Here is a 12,932-nt window from a genome sequence, read left to right on the forward strand (position 1 = left end):
TCCCTTCAACTATTTTCATACTGAGAAGAGTTTCATCAGTTACAATGATCATTTTTCCATGTAGGAATTTTTATAGTTCAACTTTCATCTGTGGCTTATGATTTCTTTTCCCTGTTTACCTTCTCAAGCTTCTCTTGCTTCTTGTAACTAGATGTCAAATTTTCTATTCACCTCTGGTTTTTTCATTAAGAATGCTTGAAAGGGGGTGGCTAGGTAGCACAGCGAGTAAGGGCACAGGCTCCAGTGTCAGGATGACTTGGGGATCGAATCCGGACTCAGACACTTAGCACCCACCCAGAAACACCTGGCTATTTAACCTTGAGCAAGTTACTTAACCCCAATTGCTTAGGGGTGGCCAGGTGGCTCATTGAGTGAGAGCACCAGCTCCAGTGTTGGGATGACCTGGGGATCAAATCCAGGATCAGATACTTAGCACCATCCCCAGAAATCACTAGCTGTGTAACCTTGAGCAAGTTACTTAACCCTGATTGCTTTAATAAAAAAAAAAAAAAGAATGCTTGAAAGTGCTCTATTCCACTGAATGACCATATTTTCTCCTGAAAGATGATACACAGTATCAGTTTTGCTGGGTAGGTGATTCTTGCTTTTAATCCCAGCTCCTCTGCCCTCTGAAATATCCTATTCCAGGCCCTTCAATCCCTCAGTGTAGAAGCTTCCAGATCATGTGTTAATCCAGTTGTGTTTCCACAATATTCAAATTGTTTCTTCCTGGCTGCTTGTAATATTCTCTCCTTAATCTGGGAATTCCAGAACCTGGCTATAATGTTCTTAGGTGTTTTCTTTTTGGTATCTTTTTTGGGAGGTGATCAGTGGATTCTTTCAGCCTCTATTTTGCCTTCTGGTTCTAGAACATCAGGGCAATTTTCCTTGAGAATTTCTTGGAGGATGATTTCTAGGTTCTTTCCCTAATCATGGCTTTCAGGTATATATATATACCTGAAATATACCAATAATTTTTAAATTATCTCTCCTGGATCTATTTTCCAGGTCAGTGGTTTTTCTCATGAGATATTTCACATTGCCTTCTATTCTTTCATTTGTTTGGATCTGTTTAACATCATCTTGATTTCTCTTAAAGTCACTACCTTCCCTTTGCTCCAATCTAAATCTGAGGGAAAGACTCAACTCATTGAGCTTTTGAGATTCTTTTTCCATATGGCAAATTCGACTTTTCAAGGCATTCCTCTCCTCATTGCCTTTTTGAGCCTCTTTTGCCAATTGAGTTAGTCTATTTTTTAAGGTATTATTTTTCTCAGTCAGGCTGTTGACTATCATTTCATAATTTTCTTGCATCATTCGCATTTCTCTTCCCAATTTTTCCTCCACTTCTCTTATCTGCTTCTTAAGGTCCTCTATGGCCTGTAACCAGCTTGTATTTTCCTTTGAAACTTCTGGTGCAGGAATTCTTACTTCACTATCTTCCTCCTGTTTCATACTTTGCTCCTTTTTGTCCACAAAATAGGAGTCTAATGTTGGAGTCTTCTGTTTGTTTGTTTTTTTTCCTTTGTCTGGTCATGTTGCCCCTCAGTCACTTGACCCCTGGGCCTTTTGCCACAATAGGACTCTGCCACCAGACAGGAGAGCTTTGTCCCAAACGCTGGTGTTTTCTCAGCTGCTGGAGGTATTAGTTGTTTGCCATCTCTGAAGCCTCCACACGCTCTGGCAAGCTCGTCATGAACTCTAGGACCTCTACCGTAGACTGCAATCCATATCCAAGCAGTTTAAAGCAAGAGCGATTACCCCTCAGACTGGTCACTTGGTCCTCCTACATTCTGCAGCCCAGGAGCTGAAGCTGCCACATGGTGCTGGCTGTGCAGGGTGTCTCAGCAGCTTCTCACCCTGGGGGTAGAAGCCATGGACTACTGGTCCCAAATTCCACAATGCACTGACCTCTCACATTGTCCTTAGCATCTTTGTGTTGATGAATGTGGAACCGGCCACAGCTGCTGCTGATCTGGAGTCCCTTGGGCCAGCAGCTGGTCAGGCCTGCCCTGGGGCCAAAACCTCTGGCTCACGTGGGCCTGGGCTGGACTGCCAGAGCACTGCACTGGCCAATTCCTGCTTGCCTGCCAGGGTGTCCTCAGAGGGAGGTTCTCTATATCATTTTGTGGGTTCTGTGGCTCCAAAGCTTGTTCAGAGTCCCCTTTTTACATGGATTGGGAAAAGTGGAAGCCAGAGCCCAGCGGAGGTACTGCTTCTACTCTGCCATCTTGACTCCACCTACAGTTATATTTTAATGGGTCATTTTATTCATTAGGTTTTAAGCTCCCTGAATGTAGAGACTGTTTTTTTCTTCACACCTTTACTGCTCATTGAAGTCTGTGGTATATAGTATGTATTTAGTGAATTGAATTGAACTTGACAAGGACACAGGAAGCCTATCTCTTTTATAATGTCCTCACCAGATTTGAATGCTATAATGATGTCCCCTTTCTAACTCTTCTATCAGTGGCCAGCTAAAGTTTCATCTCATGTGTGAAACACTTCTAGACCATCCTCTCCCTCACTGATTAATTACTCCTTCCTCTGAAGGTCTATGATAATTTTTGTTATTTTGCTCTGTACTGTTTCTTGCTCTTGTCAAAGTGAAGAATCTGCCTTACATCTCTCTCTCTCTCTTTATACACATACACACACGCACAGTGCCTAGCACATTACCCTGTCCATAGAAGTTGCTTCACAATATAGATGGTGATATTAAAATGTACATCTACATAGCAGTGGTCATGTGAAGACATCTTTGTGGCTGCGTGTGAGACTTAGACCTACCATAGATTTTGACGAAGCTTCAAGAAAACAAATGGAATATCACTAAACCTGACAGAATCACTAACAATGATAAATATAGCCAGTAAATGGACACTTAAACAATTCACATTTCATCACAATTCTGTTCGTCTGGCTATGTTCAGATCATTCTAAGTATCACAATGGCCAAAACTGTGATGAGTTGGTCACTGGAAGGAGCAAAGCTGAAAGGGCACTTTGGGGACACACAGAATCACCACTCTTCTTTTATCATAGCTGACAATCACTAGCACCAGAACTAGCAGCTTGATATGCAACCATCATTTATTTGTTTGCCTGTTCATTTATTTTCCAAAAAAGGCATCATGCCTATCGAAAGAGGCAGAATTCAAATAGTATCATATTCTGAAAATTCTATCTGCATTACCCAGTTTACAGATGGGGGCATGTATTGTGGGGGAAACAAACAAACAGGCTGCTGATCTGTCATCTGATATTTTTGGTTGCATGTGTTTATATGGTTAATATTCATGGTCAGTAGCCTAATCTCAACACATTTGATGTCTCCATAATTGGATAATCTGGAATATTTACCATTATTGTCACTATTGCTACCATATAGGATTACCCCATTGGGCATAGCACACTTGGACTGTTTTAAAATAATTAGATTAAATTTAGTTCAGTAGAGTTTTATCATTTTGCAATTTACATTATTTTATTTCGTTTACTCAGAAGATGCTTGCTAAACTTGAAGCATTTCCAAGGCATCATCAGTAAGTAACGGCAACCAGTTAAATTGAAATATCAGTAAAACATGTGTTTCTGGGCTTTTCTTTCTCCCTCCTCCATCTGTCACATACCCAGGTGCTCAATGTCATCAGGTTATTGAACTGAATTTTCTGAAGTGATAAGATGGAAAAGACATAATAACTAATTCACTTTGAATTTGAATGAGTGTGTGTGTGTGTGTGTGTGTGTGTGTGTGTGTTTTCCAGACTTGTGATTTCATCATGGAAACTCCCTCTACCAATTGCAATTTCCATTGCCACTTGTGAAATTTCAGCTCATCAATAATTTGTAGTCATAGTGAATTGCCTGAAGAACTTAGATATTATTTGGCTTCCCCATATTTACACAGCTAGTAGGCTTCAAGGCAGGTCTTAAAATCAGGAATTCCTGAGTCCAAGGAAGTGTGATGACATCATCATCATCATTTTCACTAACATTTATGTGTAAACCCTTTATAATTATTATCTAATTTGATCCTCAAAACAACCCTGTGATAATATTATCCCCATTTTACAGAAGAGAAAACTAAAGCAACAGAGGTTAAGTGACTTGTCCAGGGGTTACAAAGCTAGGGAGTGTCTGAAGCTGGATTTGAACTGAGGTCTTCTTGATTCCATGCTTGGTACTCTGTTCCCTGCATCACCTAACTACCGTCATGTGGATAGAGAGCTTACATTGGCCAAATGGAGACTAATTATTAGTGACTTAAAAAAAAGAAAACTATAATTTTTTATACGTTTTTCTTTTAAGAGAAAACTTTAAAAAAAAAAAAACAATGCTTAGAGCCAAAAGAATGACAACTATCTCAGGACTGGGACAAATAGGGATATTTTTGAGCTGTGTACATATGCCTGGGACATTTTAATATTTCCCTTGAAGGCTAAAGGACATGTTCTTTTCATTAGTTCATAGATTTGGACCTAGACAGGATCTTAAAGATAACACAGTACAAACCCTCTTATTTAATAGATTAGAAAATGAGATTTCCCTGACTTGTCATAACTCACCCAGGTGAGTGGCAGAGTCGAGTCAGATTCCATTCCCTCTACTCCAAATCCAACATTTTTTCCCTGCTATTGCACACTGAATTCTAGATTAATCAATTGACACCACAGATTCATAACACAGTAACTCTTTTTAACATATAAACATATGCTAATGAGTTATTTTGAAAGATTAAAAGAAATAAATTCTTTGCAGAGGCTGATTGTGAAAGTTGGTACCTTGTTTCTGTATGCTGTTATTCTCATTTTCCAAGTTTCTCTTCCAACTGCAATTTTCCTAACATATTTCAAATGCAGTCTAAATTTGGTCCATAGGGGTAGATGGCTAATCTGTTGTCATTTTGTTTTTCTTTTCTTTCAGAAAATGGCACATTAATAAAACAATCCCGATATAGAATTGTCATTCAAGAGGCTGCGAATGGAGGACAAGAATGTCCAGATACCTTGTTTGAAGAAAGGGAATGTGAAGATGTTACATATTGTCCTTTATACCGGTATTTAATCATTTTATGGTGTCATGGTATAATAGCTCGGTAAATAATGTAGGGCATATTCCAGCTTCTTTTCTTCTATTTAAAGTTCTATGTTCCTTTAAGCTCAGAAAGAAGGAGAAAGAACAATCCACTTTCTATCCCTGCTCTCCACTAATATCTCTTCCTATTTAGACTATCCTTGAAGAGAATGATTTTGATAATATTAACTTATGCTTTTGCATTTTTGAGTCTTGTTTATAAAAGATTTTTTTCCCTTTGTCCAAACCATCAGAGTCATATGCAACCATTGTAGCTCAATTGTTATGCCTCTGTTACTCCATCTGTACCCCTAAGTGCAACAGCCCTAAACTATAGGCCTAAAGACAAGCCAAGAGGCTTTTATTGCATGCTAACATAAAAGCTTTATTCTAAGAGGTCCTTAGACCAATGGTATCAGAAATAAGAAAAAGAAGATTCATCAATTTTTGGCATTCTTCCTCCAAACATCCATTGTTTTCTATAGAAAAATAACATAGAAGCAATTTTTTTGTGAAATTATTTTGTGTGCAAAAGAGATAAAATGGGAAAGTGTTAAGATACTGACAGTATTTAGAGACCTTCAATGGATAAAAACAAAAGGCTATCAAAGGAGATATTTTAAAATCCTGAAACTACATGTGTATTGGATTTTTTGATTGTCATTAATAGTAACAAATAATACACATCCACAGTTATTCAGATGCATAAAATGCAAAACTACCCCCCCCCCTTTTCAGGCTCTAGTTTAGGAAGCGCAGTATAAGATAAACTAGTGTCAGCTGGTCTTAAAATAGTAAAAGCCCATTTGCTTTGTTAGTCTTCAATTCTATGCAATTACTGCTTAATACTATGTCTGGGTTAATAATGACAATTCCTTTTAGATTTTCCTGATTTAAGGAGTGAAAGAAAACTATAGCTGTAAAGACTTTTGTGGTTCACAGCACAGTTTAAAGTACCTTAACAGAATTATCTCTTGTCTTTCAAAATGCATTCTACATTTCTCTCATTTCAGTTGTCAACTTCAAGAGACGACTTGCGTGAACAAATATTATTTAGTAAAGAATAGCTGTTTCTTGGGAGAAAATAAAATGGAATAGCTGTTTGCAATTCACACTATGATTAGATGTCATAGAACTACTATAAATTATTAGAGATGTGGTCTTTTCTATTCCTGAATCTCTATCTTGGTGCATGCATCAGTTCTATTTAAAGGAGTCAGACTGATAAGTAATTATGAAAGGAAATGAATAAACACTGGAACAAAATGTACAGTACTTTCAGTTTCTCCAAGAAAGAGGGTCAGGGCTGAGCTTATAAAAATTCACCAGGTTTATGATAACCAAGAGGAAGTCAGGGTATCTCCTCATAGATTTTGCCTTAAAAGTGGGTAAGGGCAGGGGGGAGGCAACTAGGTGATGCAATGAATATAGTATCATTCCTGGAGTTAGGAGGACCTGAATTCTAATCTGGCCTTAAACACTTGACACTTAACTAGCGGTGTGACCTTGGGCAAGTCACTTAACCCCAATTGCCTTGCTTTCCCCCCTCTAAAAAAACCATTGGTGAATGGGCCTAACTTCAGGTGTCTTTTGTTCAGTCAGTCAGCAAGCATTTTTTAATTAAGTTCTGGGGACAAAAAGAAAGGCAAAAATATAGTCCCTGCTCTTAGAGATCCCATGTTCAAATGATAGAGAAGTAGTTCAGAATTCTACAATTGTTCTTTAAGTTTTAATATCACTGGAACCACTATATGTATTCTAGTTCCATATGCCCAAAATAAACTAATGTGATATAGGTTGGTAAATACTTGAACAGCGAAGGATGAAAATATTTATTATACCATAGGAAATGAGGGCCTAGGTCTCCAGACACAATTGGACCAAATGTTTTCCAAGATATTCTCTGCTCTAAGTCCTGTGTTCCCATGAGCTTGCTTCTTCAAATTCTTGACTCCATTAAAGGTTTGTCTTCATGGCATTGTCAGACAATTAGAACCATGTTTCATTGTGACCTGCTCTGCCTGCCCTAAGAATGACAAATGTTCCAACATTTTCAATCTAGAATAAATATTGCTAGCATTGAGTAGCATCAATGGAGAGGGGAGCAGAGGGGCACAACAACAAAAGCTCGAAGTTGGGAAAGAGAAGTATAGGGTCAAGACCTGGTTTTTTTTCTCCATTAATGAAGGGAACTTCCAGTGAGAAAACAACTACTACCAATGGAAATTAATATTTTCCCAAAGCCTTAAAAAACCTTGGGAAAATCTCCAGTTCAAAATTTACTAGGTATGTGGCCTTGGACAAATCATTTAAATTCCTCATCTGTTAAATGAGAAAGTTGGACCAGGTGATTTCTAAAGGGCTTTTCTAACCTTGACAATTCTGTGATTCCATACCCAAGATTCAATTGGTTTTCAGTTTCAGGCTCTGATAGATGGGGGAAAATAAACAGATAAAGTGCACTGGTTTTACTTAGATCTATCTTAATATCAGTACAGCTAAAGTAACCTGGAAAATTCCTGACCCATTCTAAAAAAGAGAGAACTAAAATTTCTATCTTAGTTGCTTTATGATAGATAACTATGATACTGATACAATCTATGTATGCACTGAGTGTGCTTATAGTTGTGTTTTGAATAGTAATCAATTCAAGTTTAATTTGTTAAACGTCCCTTGCTATTTTCTAATATCCCATCAATTTTTCGCGTCATCATAATATTGATGTTGACAATTTTGCTTAATAGTCTTCCTGAGACTTATAATAAGTTGAATGTCATCAGTGCTGAAAAGCAACCTAATCTAGTGCATTCACAAGGAACTTTGGGATCAGAAAATCCTAGATTCATATTCTGCCTCTGACAAAGACTACTCATATCACTTTGGACCAATCATTTTTCTCCTCTGTGTCTTAGGCCACTGTCTTATAACTTGTTGGAAAGGTACTACATTGGCACAGTAAATTCTTCACTGAGACTCAGCTCCCCAAACTGATAAAATCGCAAATGCCCTTCTGAAAAATCATCGGAGCCTATGGTACACACATGAGATGCATAAATTCAACAACTGCATCATTCAGCCAAAGGAACCAGACTGAAACCTGCACCTAAGGCAGAAGACTCTTAGATCATTGTGGCTAGGCAGATTTAAAAGATAAAACTTAACTCTCTGCCCTGAAGGTCACAAAAAGAGAGTTTTGTTGGACAAGAAATAGAAGAGAATTTAAAGTGGGAAAGTTTCCTCAGGAAATATTTTACCTGTGAAATACAAATCTTGGCAGTCTTCTCAGACAGAGGTTAACTTTTTTCTGTGCTATGAAAGAGTACAAGGGAGAGATTTTCATAGAAATGGCCATCCTTACAATCTTGTTTAGATTTCTGAATTGCACTGAATGCCTAGGAGAGGACCCTATAATCACAAAGAAGCCAAAAAGCCTTTAAAAACTAAGAGTAGCATAATCTTGGACACAAGGTCTGGTCTAGATGAAACATTTATGCCCTGGGAGCCTAAGGGAGTAACAGGGCATTTTTTCAGCATAAAGGTCACTAAAGACCTAGTTTTCCATCAGTGGTTATTTTTTTTTCTATAGACCTTCTTTGCTCCATTTCTAGCATGGCACAAGATCTATGTGAAAATGGAATGATTACATTTAGAATGCATCTGAGTCACAGAGCATATTGATGGGTCACATGAAGCTAATGCCATGAGCTATTTTAAATCTGATTTTTTGTGTCCATTTTTTATTGTAATGCCAAATTGTCCCTCTGGATTTGATTTTTGTTTATTTCAGTCTTCACATCTGAATAATTGGTGTAAATCTCTCTTCTTTATAATCACAGGTGGAAGCCTCATAAATGGAATTCATGCATTCTGGTGCCAGAGTCTGTCAGGCAGGGGATGACGGTCATCAGTGAAGCTTGTGGAAAGGGTTTACAAACAAGAGGTAAGCTGATTTTTAATCAACATTTATACTGGAAAGTGAATTGGAAATAATACCTTTTTGAATATTCTTTACTGATTTTTTACATACATGGATAACGATGCAATAGTATTTGGTTGTTTCTTACAAGTTTGTATAGGTTTACTTTGAATTACAGCTAAAGTTTGAAGGTGGTTAAGACTGATATTAAATGGTCCTGGCATAACCAGAACTAGGTTGCTAAGGTTTAAAAACAAAAGAACTTTTCTTAAGCTTAAAATACCCAAATAGTAACTTATACACATGCTGGGTATTAACCAATGAATTCCAATCATGAGAAGATTAGCATACTAATTTTTCATTTCTTTTGGATTAATATGTATTTTGGGGGACAGCTAGGTGGTATTGTAGATAGAGTGCTGGACCTGGAATCAGGAAGACTCATCTTCCTGAATTCAAATCTGGCCTCAGACACTTTCTAGTTGTGTGACCCTGGACAAGTCATTTAATCCTGTTTGCCTCAGTTTCCTCTTCTGTAAAATGAGCTTGGGAAGGAAAGGGCAAACCAATAGCTATGTGTAGAATGCTGTACTATATGCTGGGAGAAATATAAAAAGACAGTTCACTGATAGTCACAAATGAACTGAAATTCTTTCACAGAGTTGCTAAATTGACATTTCTAAAGTACAAATCTGATTATGGCAGTTTCCTGCTCAGGAAGCTTCACTCATTGCAGGATAATGTATAAACTCCTCTATTTGGCATCTGAAACACTTCATATTCTGGCTCTAACTTATTTTTCCAGACCAACTTTATATTCTTCCCAATCACATACACTCTATATTCCAGCCCATCTGACCTATTTTGTGTTCACTGTACTTGATAACCCATCTGAAACTTTGTACAGGATGCCCCCCCCCCCCGCCCATGCCTGGTCTGCTTTACCTCCTCACTTACCCCACTCAGAATCCCTAGCTTCCTTTATGGCCCACCTCAAGAGAAGTTCCCTACAAAGGAAGTCTTTCCTGACTTAACCTAGCTGTTAGTATTCTGTCCTTTTCCTGCCCCTTCACCAATTAATTTTATTTATTTTGTATATTCTCATCTGTGTACATGCTGGAGTAAATAAGAGAATGTACACTTCTTGAAAGAACAAACTATCTAATTTTTTTCTTTGTATAACAAGTCCTTAATAATGACTATGATGAACTAAAAGTGCTTACTTAATTCTGGTTGAGAGAATACTGAATTAATGAAGGGATTTTGAGATCTAAGACTCTACATTTACCACTATTTGTCAGCTTATATAGATGTCATAAATAATTTTCAGCTAATAATTATTAATTTTTCTAGGTCTATAATCATATAAAACAATCTTGGAATAGAATATAACTTTGTTTTCAATTCTAAAACTATTCAGGAAATGACATTCAAAAATTTTTAATTTCCATTGCAAATATAAAAAGAACATAGCCTGGAGAGTTTTTTATTGGAGAATCATCAAAGTGATAGATTTCTCTTTAGCCAATTTCTCTTTAGCACACAATCTAAGTACTCATATGAAATATGAGATTTTTACAAGAAATACTTGGTTTTTGAAAGCTAACTACATAACTGATGAAGGGACATATTAAATATAAGCTGGGAAGAGTTATTAGCACCACATTGGATTCATAACTAATTTTACCCTTAAGGAAAGGAAAATAGAGAACTAAATGCATCTTCACTGATAGTGTTTGAAAACCAAGTTACTAAAAGACTCACTGAAGTGAATCTGCTCTCCCTGATGGCCCAACATAAATACAAAGCAAAGTAGCAATACAAAGCACTAAATAAAGGCATATTTTTTCTAAAGCCAAATATCGCCTTGCAAAATGAGGGGTTGATTCCAGCAGCTTCTAATTTCCTGCTCAGCTCTAAATCCATAATTTGATGATAATGCTACTCCTCAAATTCAGGAAAAAAAATAGTTTTTAAAATCTGTTCCCTTCCCTGGTTAGGGAAAGAGATAAAAGGGGTCTATTGGGAAAAAATGCTTATGATTTTCATGTACTGCAAATCAAAATGTGCACTAAATCTGCGAACATGCTGGAACAGTGAACTCCTTGAGTGTTTTCAACTTACTGACCAAACAAAATGATATTCTGCTTGAGAATTCTAATAGAGGTTATGGAAGGGGTAATCAACCAATCATCCATTTGTGTTCTTTCTGTGTCACCAAACACTTTCACTCTTGAAGACATAAAGAGAGCCCTCTGGGACATGAGAGCCCTCATTTGCTTTTATTCTTTTTCTTGGATTGTTTTTGCTAGATTTCACTGGAAGTTATTTCTAGCTGTAACTGAGAATGGGGTTTTTAATCCCCCCAAATGTAGTCTTACTACATTGGTATTCTTACTGAAAAGTTATATACTTCTACTAGGAAACAAAGTAGTGGTTATATTCATTTGTTACATGCTATTTATCATTCTAGAAATATCCTGAATAGAAACAAATATAAATGACTTAATAAACTTTGAGTTTTCTTTATTAAAACAATATAGAGCTGAACAAAATGAGATAGTAAGGCATTCCAGAGGACAGTAATTGAAAAACAGCAACAACAATAAAGCAGCAATAATAAATAGGATTTATATAGTATTTTACAGATGAGGAAACTGAGGCAGACAAAGGTTAAGTGATTTATTATAATGTTAGTGGGAGTTGAAGATCTCCCCTGCCCATTAATAGGCTTCACTTGGAGCCAAAGAAGAGAAGCTTGATTAGGGGAGGCTTGTTTTTCAGGAAGGCCGGAACCTTTTGTTACTTTGTAATTAGACTGAGGTTAGCAATTTGCTTTGGTTTACTCCTGGGGAGACTGTTCCTGTGATGTAACCAGATGAGATTCTGGGTAGCTGTTAAGGAGCCCTGGCTTTGAAAATCAAGAGGTTGATGCTTCTCTCTCTGGTAACAATGTTTGTATGTAATCATCAGACAGTTGTATCTATCTGTTGGTCTGTGATGCATGTGTTATTTGGTCAGATGATTAGAAGCCCTGTTTGTTGGTCTTTATGCTATTATTTTTGCTTGTAATTTCTGTTTGTATTTTCTCTGAAGTTCAAGGTGCTGACTTTTTCTCCTAAACTAAGTCAATGATATATATGTTTGATTAAAGTAAGATTATTGATACCTTTTGAGTTGCTTTCCTGTAGAAAAGCCGATCAAAGAACCTGTGCTAGGGGCACAGTGAATAGAGCACCGGCCCTGGAGTCAGGAGGACCTGAGTTCAAATCTGACCTCAGACACTTAACACACACAAAAACAATAGCTGTGTGACCTTGGGCAGGTCACTTAACCCCAACTGCCCTCGAAGGAGAAGGAGAAGAAGAACCTGTGCTAGCATCCCTTCTATGTGCTGATGTTAATGGTTTTACACCCCCACAGCAGCTTCAAGTAATATTGTTGTTACACTTATTCAAGGTCACAGTTTGTGTCTGAGGCAGAATTCAAACTTAAGTTTTCTTGAATTCATGTCTGATGCTCTATCCAGTTACCCAGCCCTTACTAGAAGAGGGATATTATTTATTTAAGAAACCCTATTATAAAAATAAACAACTTTAAAAATGCAAAGGCAAGAAAACTAAAACTATGATGAATATTGTATAATTGAAATGACCATTCTTGGTATGGGAAAAGAAATTAGAAATCCACCTTCCTCTTTTCCTTAGAGAGGCAGGGCAGAGGTGAGCTAATAGACTCCAACCAATGGAATATAATCCAGGTTCAAGTCAGTTTCACCTTCTATTCCTGCTATCCAGTCTACATACTCCAGTGACCAAAAGGAGCATGGCTAATATGTGATCAACCATCTTTTTTGATTAATCACAAAGTTACCAGATGATTGCTTGAATATTTTTGTTTTCATTGTTGTCTTTGCTGACAACAGTATGCATCCTGCTTG

At 37.2% G+C, this 12,932-nt stretch overlaps 1 protein-coding gene across 1 annotated transcript in view; it reads left to right on the plus strand.

Annotated features, from left to right (window-relative positions):
• Positions 1 to 12,932, plus strand: part of THSD7B (thrombospondin type 1 domain containing 7B) — a 1,193,076-nt gene that overhangs the window by 657,589 nt on the left and 522,555 nt on the right. Inside the window, exons 11-12 of the mRNA XM_069067855.1 lie at positions 4,927 to 5,059; positions 8,913 to 9,016. Coding sequence (XP_068923956.1) covers positions 4,927 to 5,059; positions 8,913 to 9,016 — 237 coding nt within the window. The remainder of the gene's footprint in view (positions 1 to 4,926; positions 5,060 to 8,912; positions 9,017 to 12,932) is intronic.

Source organism: Petaurus breviceps, unplaced genomic scaffold (genome assembly GCF_028583685.1).
Source record: "Petaurus breviceps papuanus isolate PSGF00001 unplaced genomic scaffold, PetGlider_PUasm1.0 90752, whole genome shotgun sequence".
Classification (NCBI taxonomy): domain Eukaryota; kingdom Metazoa; phylum Chordata; class Mammalia; order Diprotodontia; family Petauridae; genus Petaurus; species Petaurus breviceps.